At 41.2% G+C, this 14,583-nt stretch overlaps 1 protein-coding gene across 4 annotated transcripts in view; it reads left to right on the top strand.

Annotated features, from left to right (window-relative positions):
- The window catches only part of stard13a (StAR related lipid transfer domain containing 13a), a 577,401-nt gene that overhangs the window by 129,502 nt on the left and 433,316 nt on the right, over positions 1 to 14,583 (top strand). For 3 of the 4 annotated variants that reach the window (XM_078222235.1, XM_078222233.1, XM_078222234.1), the window contains exon 2: positions 12,277 to 13,197. In XM_078222235.1, coding sequence (XP_078078361.1) covers positions 12,451 to 13,197 — 747 coding nt within the window. In that variant the 5' untranslated portion in view covers positions 12,277 to 12,450. Of the gene's footprint in view, positions 1 to 12,276; positions 13,198 to 14,583 lie in introns of those variants that run through there. The other variant, XM_078222238.1, reaches the window with a different exon arrangement.

The following is a 14,583-nucleotide window of genomic DNA, read 5'->3' as shown; positions in this document are numbered from 1 at the left end:
TGGGCCACAGCAAGGCCAAGGTGGCAGTTGAAAGTCCTCCCCTGGAAGAAAGTCCAAACTTCTCCCTCCAGGAGAATTCATAACAGGCAATAAAGAAATGGCTGAGGAATTAAATTTTTACTTTATTCATGTCTCCCTTTGTGAAGACTGAAGCAATGTGCCAGAAGTAATGAGAAAAACATGTTTTAGTGAGGAGCTAAAGGAAATTAGTAGAGAAATGGTTTTGGAGAAATTGATAGGATTGGAGGTGGATATATCTCCAGGCCCTGATAATTTTCATCCCTGAGTACTTAAGGACGTGGCCCTGGAAATAGTAGATCCATTGGTAGTTATTTTCCAAAATTCTTTGGACTCTGAAATAATTCCTACAGATTGGAGGGTAGCTCATGCAAGCCCGCTGTTCAAAAAGGGAGGTGGAGAGAAAATAGGGAACTATAGGCCAGTGAGTGTCACGTCGTCGGTACGGGGGAAGTTGCTAAAGTCTATTACCAAGGATTTCATAACTCGGCATTTGGAAGGCAGTGGTATAATCAGACAAAGTCAACATGGATTTACAAAAGGGAAATCATGCTTGACGAATCTATTAGAATTTTTTGAGGATGTAACAACTAGAGTTGACTGAGAAGAACCAGTGGATGTGGTTTATTTAGAATTTCAGAAGACTTTCGACAAGGTCTCACATAACAGACTATTATGTAAAGTTAAAGCACATGGACTGCAGGTAATGTCTTGAGATGGATAGAAAGCTGGTTAGCAGTTAGGAAGCAAAGATTTGGCATAAATGTGTTGTTTTCTGATTGGCTGTCAGTGACTAGTGGGGTTCCGCAGGGATCTGTGCTGGGACCCCAACTGATCACATTATATATTAATGATTTGGAAGAGGGAACTGAATGTATTATCTCCAAATTTGCAGATGATACAAAGTTGGGTAGGAGTGTGAGGAGGATGCAGAGATGCTTCAGCATGATTTGGACAGGGTGAGTGTGTGGGTATCTGCATGGCAGATGCAGTATAATATGGATAAATGTGAGGTTATCCACTTTGGTAGCAATAATAGGAAGACAGATTATTACTTGGATGGGTGTAAATTGAGAGAGATGGATACTCAACGAGACCTTGGAGTCTTCAGTCGCTGAAAGTAAGCATGCAGGTACAGCAGGCAGTGAAGAAGGCAAATGGTATGTTGAACTGCAATTGTATAGGGTGTTGGTAAGACCACACCTGGAGTATTGTGTGCAGTCTTGGGTGTCCTTATCTGGGGAAGGTTGTCCTTACTATAGAGGGAGTACAGCAAAGGTTTACCAGGCTATTCCTGGGATGGCAGGTCTGTCATATGAGGAAAGACTTATAAAAAGGATTATATTCACTGGAGTTTAGAAGAGTGAGAGAGGATCTCATATAAACTTATAAAATTCTAAAAGGGTTAGACAGGGTAGATTCAGAAAGAATGTTCCCAGTGGTGGAGGAGTCTAGACCAAGGGATCATAGTTTGAGGATAAGGGATAAACCTTTTCGAACTAAGTTGAGGAGAAATTTCTTCACTCAGAGGGTTGTGAATGTGTGGAATTCACTACCACCAAATGTAGTTGAGGCCAAAACGTTGTCTGAGTACAAGAGAAATTAGATATAGCTCTTGGGGCTAACAAGATCAATGAATATGGGGGGAAGGGGGGATCAGGATATTGAATTTGATGATCAGCCATGGTCAAGATGAATGATGGAGCAGGCTCGAAGGGCCGCAAGGCCTACTCCTGCTTCTAGTTTCTATGTTTCTAAATTGTATTGTTTTCATTCAAGTTTCCAAAGGGTCAGAGGGGTAGACTTCCTTTTTAATGCGCTCAAGCATAAAGCATCACCCACAGGCTGTTGGATGGGGAAGTTTTCAGACATATAATGGTGTTGCCCAATCTTCTCTCCATTTAAACTAACAGGAACAAAATAAGTGCAGATTCTATTACAGGTGTATGAAACCATCTGTCTGATTTTCCTTTATAAATTGTGGCAGCTAAACCTGTCCATCAAGGGCAATAAGCTCCTTAAGTTGCTGCAGTTTTTCCCTGTTGGTACCCTTGTACTAGTACAAGATAATCTAACTCAGTGTTCCTTGGAGGATCACATGAAAACACCTGAGACAGTGGGGGGGGAATCTTACCAAAAAATAGCAGAGTATTGTTTGCGATGAGAACACTGGCATCCAGAGAAACACCCTGGTTTTCTCTCCAGATCTTACTACACTCTGCCAAAAAATTTCAAGGGGGCAAGCTTTATGTCATCAAGCAGTGGGGCAGGGCCTCAACACGCCAGCAAAGCCCATCTACACAGAAATCGGGGCACCATCTTTATAGGGCGCCCATATCAGAACATGTATAAACCTCCTCCCCAGCTCACCATGGAGGTTTCAGGGGCTCTCCTTCCCATCCATGATCAGAGTCGGCACTTCTCTGCCCCCTCCCCACCCCCCATCAATCATCGGCATTCCCCCCCCTCAGTGATCGGCCCCTTCCCCCCCACTGGCCATCGACCCCTTTTCCCCCCCCCCCCTCCGATCATTGGCCCCTTTCCATTCCCGATCATCAGCCCCTTCACCCTTCTCCCCAACAGCCATTGCCGGCATCCCTTGATCCTCTCTGTCTTCTCCCAGCCACCGCCACATCTAAATAAATCCCCGCTCCCCCATGAGGCTCCCACTGTGGCCTTCCCTTTGGCAATGGTTGACACTGCCAGGTTGACATTACCAGATTGGCATGGGCACTACCAGGTTGGCAGGGTACTGCCTGGCTATGTCCCTCTCCCCCGGGAGCTATACATACCTTTATGCTCCCTGGGAGACCCCCACATCAGGTTCACTTCTAGGTGAACCTGCTGTAAATTGTGCTGGTGTGACATCACGTTGGCGTAGCATCAATATACGGCTGGGGGAGGGGGGGGGGGTGTTAATATCTGTCAAGGGGGTGGGTTAATTATATGGAAATGTATTGAAATTCATGTAAAACGTTATGGGCGTGAACCTGATGACATCGCCAGCGAGTGGCAGGGAAGATCCGAGATCGTTATCTCCTGAGTGAGATCTGCAACTTCTGGATCTTGAGCCCCTGCTGGCATTCGCACAGACAGCGAGCGTTGGCTTAAGGTCACCCCCAGTATTCTTTCTGGTCAGGAGCCCATTCTTCAATGGTCACCAGCACTGTAAAGCTTGTACAAATCACTGGGAGGACTTAGCAATGCGCTTTTTCACACTATAGCTTCCACTGACCTTGAAGAAAATTAACTGAATCATAAACCTTTTATTTGAAAAGATAAAGGAAAGATCAAATTGGAGCTATGTTGGTTTGAGATTGAAAACAAAAAAACTTACATAATTTGTGTAGAAATGTAAGGCTGACACCAGGTGCTACAGGTGATGAAGTGAACCACAGTCCTGAGGCCTAGCATATCATGGCGAATAACTCATAACGTATTTAAAGAAGAGATTGCTTCATTGTTGATGGCAGTTCTCTATGCATGACTTGGCAAGTGCTTACAGAAGGCTGTTTTGCCCCAGGGATTCATGCACATAGTTTTGATGACAAATTTTTAGGCAGCAGGCTGAAACACTTGTTATTGGGGAGTGAGGGGGAGGGGGCTGTTATTCTAGTCTTCAGATATAGGCTCAGTGTACTGTCTTGTCAGCTTGAGTTGTGAGTGAGTATTTTTGACCATGTCCACAATCACTTTGAATTAGGATCATGAACGGAGCTAAAAGAATGTGGAATAATCTTATTAAACAGGTAATGTGCTTGTCACAGCGGGAACCATAAACATTGGCTTATTTAAATATCTTCAATGAGTTTCCTTTGCAAAACTGGCTAGGTTACAAATACCATGGGCTCTATGGGAGTTAGTAGGAACACAAGATTTAATGAGGTTTCACTTTCAAGTATTGCATTAGAGATTTACCGCAAGCAAATCCCCAGTCAACATCACTATTGTTATGTTGTCGTTGTAAAGAAGGTGTTCACTTGGTAATTGTTCCAAAGATATGTTTTAGATACCTAAACATTTTGCAAAGGAAGTTTCCAGCCATTTTAATATTTTTTTTGCACTTTAAAAGAAATAGCCTGAAGGCAAAAGTTTGAGTGAGCAGGTTAAATTTTAATTATCACAGGTTTAAATGGAAATTTCATGGAATTAAATATTACAGCAATCTCCATCTGATTTTAAAATAGTGAAAATGCTATTAAAATCCAGAAATTGTAAATCAATGATAACAACTTTGTAGCTTTTTTCTAACCATCCGTATTATTGGATTTGAAAATAGATTAAAGTTTAAACCCTTTCTAAATGTAGACAACAGAGGCTTTTTTTTCCAAGTTTGAAATTGTGTTCCACCTAACCATCTGAAATGAAGTTTGAATATTGTAATGATTGTTGTATGTAATTATCCTGTATGTCAAAGATAAAGAGTTAATTGTTCATTGATTTATCTAAAACAAATAGTGAAATTGTTGCAGTTTTCCATCTCAACTCTTGATTCTGCTGAAATCAACTGCATTGCCCAGTTACTGGCACCTTGAGCTGATATTAGCAGCATTTAGCATGCAAAACTGCTGCAATGTATAGCTTACATTATTTAAATTTTGTGGCGAAGTTGGCTGCTCATTTTTGTTGCTTACTCAATAAGCTCTTTAGAAAGTTTCTTTACATTTATTGGATTTTCTTCTAATGTCTATTGCAACATCCGATTAAAAAGCTCTCCATGGCCAGAATTTTACAGCTCCTCCCGACCAGCGGGATATTTTGGTCCTGCTGAAGTAAACAGCAATTTAGATAGCCCACCGCATCCACTGAAGGAAGTTCCACACACCATGACGGGGCTGTAAAATCCTGACCCATGTTTCTCAGATATGTCTAAATGGAATTTTGCACAATGGCAGTGGACTATTATATTTTTGATGGTGGTTTGGTCGCTTGCCCTGTCTTGGCAGCCTGGATCTGAAATGTCTCAACTTGTTGAGACTCTGAATTGGATTTGATTTGATTGAATTGGAAAAGTATTTTTTTTTAAATTAGCATTGCTCTGTTGCATGGGACTTACAGATATTAGCACTAGTTTTGAGCATACAATAGATTTAGTGGTATACAATGGGTTTTAGTGACTTTTCTACAATTCACATTGGGCAAAAGTTTCCAGCCCTTCCCACCCATGGGGTTTTCTACTCCCGCTGATGGTGAACCCCCATGGTGTGTTCCCTGGTGGTAGAGATGCAAGGCACGCAAAATGCCATAGACATTGGTGGGACCGGAAGATTCGGCCACCGACTGCCAAAAAGTGCACTGCGAGGGTGAAGGCGTGGAAAGTTCCACCCATTGTTTTTTCATTGCTTTCTGTGTTTTACTGATTCCTTGAGAATGTAATCGTTAACAAACTTATATAATGTCAATTCATTCTGGAAGGCCTAAAATGGCTATAAATTATTGGTTAGCTGCATGTTAAAGAAGGTGGGGTGTGATAAAGGGGTGGCTAAATTGTATAACCTCCAAAAACAGCTGTGGGGATCATATTGACAATAAGCCAGTGCCCGTGCAAAGTAATGCAGGCAGCACACCAATTTCATGCCCTTTTGAATGAATCATAGAAGTATTATAGAATCCCTAAGGTACAGAAGAAAGCCATTTGGCCCATCGAGCCTACACGGACAACAATCCCACCCAGGCCCCATCCCTGTAACCCCACGTATTTACCCTGCTAATCCCCCTGACACTAACGGGCAATTTAGCATGGCCAATCAACATAACATCTTTGGAGTGTGGGAGGAAACCAGAGCACCCAGAGGAAACCCATGCAGACACGAGGAGAACATGCAAACTCCATTTACACAGACAGTCACCCGAGGCCGGGTCCCTGGCTCTGTAAGTCAGCAGTGGTAGCCATTGTGCCCCTGTGCCACCCAATGATTGCTATAGAATAACGAAAGAATAAAGTAAGGAAAGACATTGATGGCAAGGAAGTGAATAGAGTTATAGAATAGGAGACTAAAAAAATGGTTAACCATAAAGTAAGAGGAAATTTTATTAAAACTTAGTTAAATGGTTGTTTAGCGATGAATACAATGTCCATAATAAAACAGGAGAGCTGAAGGTAATCATAAGACCATAAGATATCGGAGCAGAATTAGGCCATTCGGCCAATCAAATCTACTCCGCCATTCGATCATGGCTGATATGTTTCTCAGCCCCATTCTCCCACTTTTCCCCCTAACCCTTGATCCTTTTACCAATCAAGAATCATGTGTTAGGAGAAACCATGTGTAATGCAGGTTACTGAGAAATGGAGCCTGATTTTTGTCTTGGGTTTGAGAAACATAAGTTTAACCAATTACCGATTTCCACAACCCAAGCCCTTCAACTCAAAGTCCCGCGTAAGAGATTATCGTGCAAGATTAAAGCACATGGGATGTATTGAGATGGATAGAAAACTGGTTGGCAGAGAGGAAACAAAGAGTAGGAAGTAGGGTTCTTTTCAAATTGGCAGGCAGTAAGTAGTGGGGTGCCACAGGGATCAGTGCTGGGACCCCAGCTATTCACAATATATATGAATTATTTGGATGAGGGAACCAAATGTAACATCTCAAAGTTTGCAGATGATACCAAGTTGGGTGGGAGGGTGAACTGTGACGAGGATGCAGAGATCTTTCAGCATGATCTGGACAGGTTGGGTGAGTGGGTAAATCAATGGCAGTATTATTTGGATAAATGTGAGATTATTCACTTTGGAAGCAAAAACAAGAAGACAGATTACTACCTGAATGGCTGTAAATTGGGAGAAGGGAGTGTGCAGCGAGGGAGTGCAGTGAAGGTTTACCAGGCTGATTCCGGGGATGGCGGGACTGATGTATGAGGAGAGATTAACTAGGTTGGGATTGCTTTCGCTGGAGTTCAGACGAATGGGGGGGGGGGGTTCCTGCTGGTGGGTGTGTCCAGAGCCAGGGGTCACAGTCTGAGAATTTGGGGTAGACCATTTAGGATGGAGATGAGGAGACATTTCTTCACCCAAAAAGTGGTGAGCCTGTGGAATTCATTACTACACGAAGTAGTTGATGCCAGAACATTGAATGTATTCAAGGGGCGGCTAGATATAGCATTTGGGGTGAAAGGGATCAAAGGTTATGGGGAAAACGCAGGATTAAGCTATTGAGTTGGACGATCAGCCATGATCGTGATAAATGGCGGAGCAGGCTCCAAGGGCCTCCTCCTGCTTCTACCTTCTATGTTTCTATGTTTCGATGTAACTCTGCTCCATACCTGCCATACTTTCTTTTGCCAGTGATATGGGTGGGTAGGTTTCTGATTTCCAGATTCCAAGGTAGTTTTGGAGAAGTGCAGCTTCCCCCTCCATGCTTCTTCATGCCCTCTCATATTACAGATGCCCCCTCCATATGGCCCATGTATTCGACCATTATCATTGGAATTCATTAAATCCTTTCAGAATCTGAATGATTAATAGAAGGCAAGATGATTGTAATATTAGGGTCTGGCACATATAGGGCTAATTTGGACTGAGTACAGTACCACCTCCACAGTGATGTAAGACAGCACATGACCTGCACCCAGGATCAGTTGAGTGTTGGACTGAGCCATGTGTACCAGCAAGCATGGAGCCGGCTCTTCGCTTGTAGCTATTGCTGCATATTTGTAAGTAGTTCAAAGGATCAATAAAGACTTACAGTTAACCTACGTATAACTATGCAGACTTCTTCATACTTACTGAACTATAACCAACACCGCACAAAATGGTGGCAGCTCATTGAAAAAATGCCAAACCTCGCTAAAATTCAGAGACAAATCGAAATACTGGACGACTGAAGAAAAATTCTAAACAAAAGTTCAGACCTGGAAAGAATCTCCAGAAGCAGAGGTTCAGAGGAAAGATTACCAAGATAAAACTCCAAAGAAAAGTTTGGAAGCTTAAGGCAGAAATTTAAAATTCCTTACTGCAGCAAAATACTTAATTGTAGTTCCTTTGGAAGTCTAGCTTCAAATTCCAGAGTGCAGAGTCAGCAGGGTAGGCTAACTCCTTTAAAACTCCAGGCTACAAGTCTTTGTAATTAAGAGTTAGAAATGCGGTTAGAGAGAAACCTGTTGCTAAAACCCAATTCGTGAGTCAGAGCCTGAACACTGCAGTCATTAGTCACTGAGTCCAAACTCATCAGAAATAAAATGAAAGAGGTGTTAATTGAATATTTTATGAACCTTGCGACTATTCAACCCGATAAAAGACAAGCAGAAGCTAGGATTGCTAGAATTTGAAGGGCTTGCAAGTGAAAAAAGTGAAATGCTGAAAATGAGAACTCAGTATTTAGCTGATCCAAGCAGCCATTATTAAAATATTTTTTCAAGCTGAGCCCCATCATCATAGCAGAGTTCTCCAAAACCAGAAAATTCAGGAAATCCTCTGGTCTTCAAGTGAATGGCAATGTCATCTTGAAATTCAGAAAACTCTTAAAGCAGCACTCACACTGTTAAAAATGTAACCATAGATCAGAATTCCCCTCATCCAGAATGATTTGAACTTATCCAAGGGCCAAATCTAATGGGAAATGTGGCATCTTTGAGAAGAAAATTTTTAAACTACCAGAGTACATTATGTCTAAGTAGAAAGTCAGAAAAATGAGGAACTTGCAGAATAAGTAATCCTAATGCAAGACACTGAATCCTCAACCAGCTTCAATAAAATATTAAAAGGCTTTGATGATTATTTTAATAGTCAAGTTGAGTGGCATGCAGAGTTTAAAAAGAGGCATAGAAGACCCCCAGCAAAGCAATGAAAGGAAAAATAAACAAACAAACCACATGAGCGCACCAGAGAGGCAGGAAACTTCCAGTTGTCACAAAGATATACCCTTTTGGAGATCCTGACACGTTTCCAGAACTTCAACAGCAGTTGGCAATGAATTACATGAAATGCTGCAGAGTTTGCCAAGCTCCAAGCGGATACTGAAGCCATGAGAAGCATGATGACAGAGCTGAAAAAAGTTAAGACTTCGCCAGAGACAGAGTGGAACCAAAATGAAGGACAAGGATAAAGGATGAGTATCAGAAGTACTGAGTATTGCAAAAATGCCTGAAACAGGAATAAGAATTGCTGATGAATCAGAACAGTTGGTTAAATGCAAAATCTTGTTGGAACTTTGATCCGGTCTGAAGGACATGAAAAATGAGTTGCGCAGCATGGAAGACCAAATCCAGACACTAAAAGCAGAAATGGAAAATAGTAAGAAACACATTAAGGATCTGACAAGTGAATTGAAAGCATCTAAGATGCAGTTTGTATCCATGGGAGAAAGATTCTGAAAGGAACTGAACGCCCAGGTGAACTTGTTAAGCTTGGATATGGATTCTGCAGATAACTCTGAAACAAAGTTAACTGAACTCATCAGAGTAGAACTGAATGAAAAGATTAGTAGGCTTGAACAAAAACTGGAAAATGAAAGCATAAACAAATATTTGGGTAAAATTGTGAACCAAGTGGACACAAAGGTTCAATTTTTGAAAGGTCAAGTTCAAGGAAGATAATGGTGGACGCATGGAAAAAGAAAGCCCGAATCCAATCTATGAGTGAATGGAGTGAACATTCCCTCCGGAAGGAATGGGCTAAGCCTGATATCTGATCAAAGATGACAGATTGGCCACCAAGAAAAACATAACACTAAAGAGTGTGAGAAGTGAACCAGATATTGAAACTCGAGTATTTGAAACACTAAGTCTTAAAATTTCAACTTCTAACTGGCAAATTCAGCCTGGAACAACTGAGACTACAGTCCTCCAAATGGCAAGAGAATGATACCTGGAAGGGTGGTAAAGCTTCCAGACTGTTTGAATTGTTAAGTCAGAGACTTGGAGTTGGGTGGGGTGGGGTGGGGGGGCGTGAGAGAAGAGGTAGCATGGAAATATATTGCAATTATATTTGGGTACGGACTTGGGAGGAGATGTAGTATAACGGTGTTTGGGTTAGCAAGGGTTAATGAGGGACTAGGGAAACATTACCAGCTACATTATGATGTAGAGACTCACATGATGGTAGATTGCGTGTGGAGAGATGTTGACATAATGATAGGATCTAGTTGAGGTAAAGATGTGTATGTAGTTGCATGTTAACAATGAGCCGTTTATGTTCAGCCACACAGCCTCCAGACATCTTAGTGAGACACCAAACAACCTTACATCAATCAGTGATAGGAACAACAATGGAATCTTACAAAAGGAGAAAATAGAAGAACATCTAGAAACAAGATATATAAAATGAAGCATGGATTTCAAAAGATGAATGACCAGCCATATTGAATTTTTTGAAGAGGTAACAGGGAAAGTAGACAATGGCAATGCAGTAGACGTAATTTATCTGGATTTCGAAAAGGCCTTTGACAAGGTGCTCCATCACTGACTAATGGAAATGATAAGTGAAAGTGGAGTCAGTAGACAAGTGGTAGAATGGATTGCAAGCTGGCTTCAAGACAGAAAGCAGAGCCTGGGAGTAAAGGATAGTCATTCGCAGTGGCAGAAGGTGAGAAGTGATGTTCCACAAGGATCAGATTGAGGAATAGTCACCACTGAGAATGATTGTAACAAATTACAGGAGGATATTAATAAACCTTCAGAATAATAAAATAAAGTTCAACAGAGATTAATTAATGTAAGGTAGTAAATTTTTGTAGAAAGAATAGGAGGAAGGTCATTTATTACTTGGAAGGTACAAGTCTAAGTGGGTTAGAGGAACAAAGGGATGTTGGAGTACACATGCACTATAATCACAAAAAGTTGCACCTCTAGTTAGCAAGGCCTTAAACAAAAACTAACCATGAGGTTTTATTTCAAGAGATATAGAATTGATAAGGAGGGAAGCTGTGTTGTATTGAACCTTAGTTATAGCGCACTTAAGAATACTGTGTGCAGTCCTGATCACCACATGATTAAAAGAATATAGAGACACTGGCGAGTGTGCAGAGAAGATTTAAATGGATGATACCAGAAATTTATAAGGATACATGCCAGGAAAGGACTGACAGGCTGAATCTCTTTTCTCTTGGAAAAGAATGCTGTCTAGGGATGACCTAACTGAGGTATTTAAAATTCTGAAGATTTCTAATAGAGTGCATAGAGAGAGAATGTTTTCTCTTGTGAGAAAGAACATAACTAGAGACCATCAATTTAAGATCGTCACCAAGAAATGCTATGGGGAAATCAAAAGAAACTTCTTTATCCAAAGAATGAGAACCATGTGGAACTATCGTGGGGATTGTTGAAGCCGATAGTGTAGATAGTGCATTTAAGGGAAAGCTAGGGAGGCATTTTCAGGAAAAGGGAATAGATGGTTACATCGATAAATTTAGACGCAAAAAGATAAGGGAGACTCGAGTGGGGCATGAACTCCAATATGGATGGGTTAGGCTGTTTCTGTGCCACATATCTATGTAATCCTTTGTAAAACATTAGTAGAGTTGTGTGAAAACAGTACTTGAATCATACATAAAGTACTTGCTAATCTTAGGAAACTACTTTTTCCTAATATAAGCAACTCAAGGGAACACCATTTGAAGCTTTTGTAAACTTTTTAACGTTAAAGCTTAAGAAGATGGCTCTGCCAATGCCATTTGTACTACCTGCTGTGAAAGTGAAGCATCAGTGACTATCTCAACCTCATGATATCACATTTAACAAAATGTTCAACTGAGAGCTCTTGCTGTTCACACTGGGGATATTTTCCTCTTGGCACATTAGAATTCTCTGTATTATAATGCACTTCTACTTTGTCACTAACACTAACCAGAGGAAAATATACCGTCTGCAATTTGAAAGTTACACTGTCACAATTTATGTGCGTTGTAACTGATGTGTTCTGTACATTCATTCTTCTCAGGCCAGCACAATTTGATCACTCATCTTCTCTCCCTTTACAAAACAGTGTGAGATGGTTCATAATGACAACACCTGTAGTAGTAGCTGTAAAGGAGTTCTATCAATTTTAAAATGAAGCATTTCATTTGAGCAAGTCCCAGATAAGTGTTTACTATCTAGTTATATTATCTTAATCTAACTCCATGTATGCTCTTGTTTACTGAAAGCATGAATATATCCCTTACCTATAACAACCCTAAATATTATTCAGTTAAAAAATGCCTGTTTGGTTGTGTTTTACTGTGGGTAAATGAATAACTTTCCCCACAAATTAGAAGTGGGGAAAGTCATTTTAGCCATGTTTCAATGAAATTAATGTGTGTTTTTTTAAATCTTAATATGCAGGTGTATGGCTGAAGAGGTGACATATGGGCTAAGACCATTGACTGAATGGTTTGTACATCAATAAGACTCTTAGCAACATGGTAAAGTCAGGTATCAGGCCCTTGGTTTAATATAAAATGCAGCGCTGCTCATGGTTCCTGCACACTTGTGGATGCTTCAAATAAAGAAACTGGAATGGAATCAGCACACAGTGCAAATCATCAGAAGTTACCCATTTCTGCAGCGGTCATGTGTTTGGATGCATTGACATATACCCCAGAAGACGAGCGTTTGATTGGTTGTGAACAAGAAAGATCATATAAGATAAGCAAAGCTGAAAGTAATGATCCCACAGGAGAGGGCGGTAAAAGCTTGGAGAATAAGAGTTCCCCTACACTGTTCTGTGTAGAGGAACCTTTGGAACCTTTGTGTAGGGTGTCCAAACACCCCAGCACGAAAATAGAACATGCTGGAGATTGCGAGTATGGAGTCTTGCTGCACCCAGCAGAATGGAATGTGGAAAGTAGTGATGAGGAGTTAGATTATGCCTCAATCCCTCAGGTAGCATCATCTGATTCTTCTCCAAATAAAAATGCTTACAATGCAGTAAGTCAGCTAAAAGTCAAAAAGTTCAGATCACGTATTACTGCATTTTCAGACAATGGGTCTCAAACTGAATGTATGCCTAACAAAATCACTGAACTCTATATTTGTGAAGCATCAGATGAGTTATTTGGACCTACTTCTACTCAAGATAATTTCACGGTGTTACCGCACAGCATGGGATATTTGATGAGAAAAAGAAAGCGAGCAGCCAGCGGAATTCAGAATAGCAATCTTTCGAATGGAAATACTTCTTTCAGCCAGCTTGGGAAATGTACTGAAAAGGTTGAGATCTCTGAAAAAGACAGTCCACAGATGCAAGAAGAATCAGGAAAAGAGGTACGAATTATAATAAGTGCTATTGCACTTTGTTTTAAATTGAGTTATATCATTGCTGTTGATTGTTTAATAATGTGTGCAAAAAAATATTGAATATCATGTAAAATTGAAACACATCAGCATGGGTTATTCTATGGAAAGGGGTGCATGGACACAACATTATGCCTGAGTGAACCGTAGATTGAATGAGGAGTTCAGAATTTGGTTCAGATGAGAATTCAGGGCAGAGGGACAAAGAGATGCTTCTTTTTCTATTTTGTTCAGCCCCCAGTGGTTGGCAAGTTTTCTTCCTTGTCTCAAATCTAGGTGAGTGCAAATTCCTATTAATATATCTGTGTAAATTATTAATTAATTGACTAATTAAATAAAGTTGACCAGATATGGCAGGGTTGGTGGTGTGCTGTGACTGCAGCATGGTGGAATCTGTGGAGTGCACTGCAACCCCAGACAATCTGCAGAAAGTGTTAGTAGCTTGGGCAATTTCGGCTGAGTTGCTGGGCTGGAGTCTGAGTTATGGACATTGCAGGGTAACAGGGAGGGGGAGAGTTGCCTGGATATTTTGTTCCTTTGGAAGGACAAACCAAAGAAGAACGTACAGGGTAAATGGTAGGACTCTGGAGAGTGCAGTTGAACAGAGGGATCTGGGAATACAGGTACAGAATTCCCTAAAAGTGACGTCACAGGTGGATAGGGTCGTAAAGAGTGCCTTTGGTACATTGGCCTTTATAAATCGGAGTATCGAGTATAAAAGTTGGAGTGTTATGGTAAGGTTATATAAGGCATTGGTGAGGCCGAATTTGGAGTATTGTGTACAGTTTTGGTCACCTAGTTACAGGAAGGATGTAAATAAGGTTGAAAGAGTGCAGAGAAGGTTCACAAAGATGTTGCCGGGACTTGAGAAGCTGAGTTACAGAGAGAGATTGAATAGGTTGGGACTTTATTCCCTGGAGCGTAGAAGATTGAGGGGAGATTTGATAGAGGTGTATAAGATTTTGATGGGTATAGATAGAGTGAATGCAAGCAGGCTTTTTCCGCTGAGGCGAGGGGAGAAAAAAACCAGAGGGCATGGGTTAAGGGTGAAAGGAGAAAAGTTTAAAGGGAATATTAGCGGGGGCTTCTTCACGCAGAGAGTGGTGGGAGTGTGGAATGAGCTGCCGGATAAAGTGGTAAATGCGGGGTCATTTTTAACATTTAAGAAAAACTTGGACGGGTTCATGGATGAGAGGGGTGTGGAGGGATATGGTCCAAGTGCAGGTCAGTGGGACTAGGCATAAAATGGTTCGGCACAGACAAGAAGGGCCAAAAGGCCTGTTTCTGAGCTGTAATTTTCTATGGTTCTATGGTTCTAAGAGGCAGTCACTCCCCTTAGATTGGGCAGTACCTTCG

This window comes from Mustelus asterias, chromosome 10 (genome assembly GCF_964213995.1).
Source record: "Mustelus asterias chromosome 10, sMusAst1.hap1.1, whole genome shotgun sequence".
Classification (NCBI taxonomy): domain Eukaryota; kingdom Metazoa; phylum Chordata; class Chondrichthyes; order Carcharhiniformes; family Triakidae; genus Mustelus; species Mustelus asterias.
Note: the sequence above shows the minus strand (reverse complement) of the source record. Positions and strands in the feature narration are given on the sequence as shown.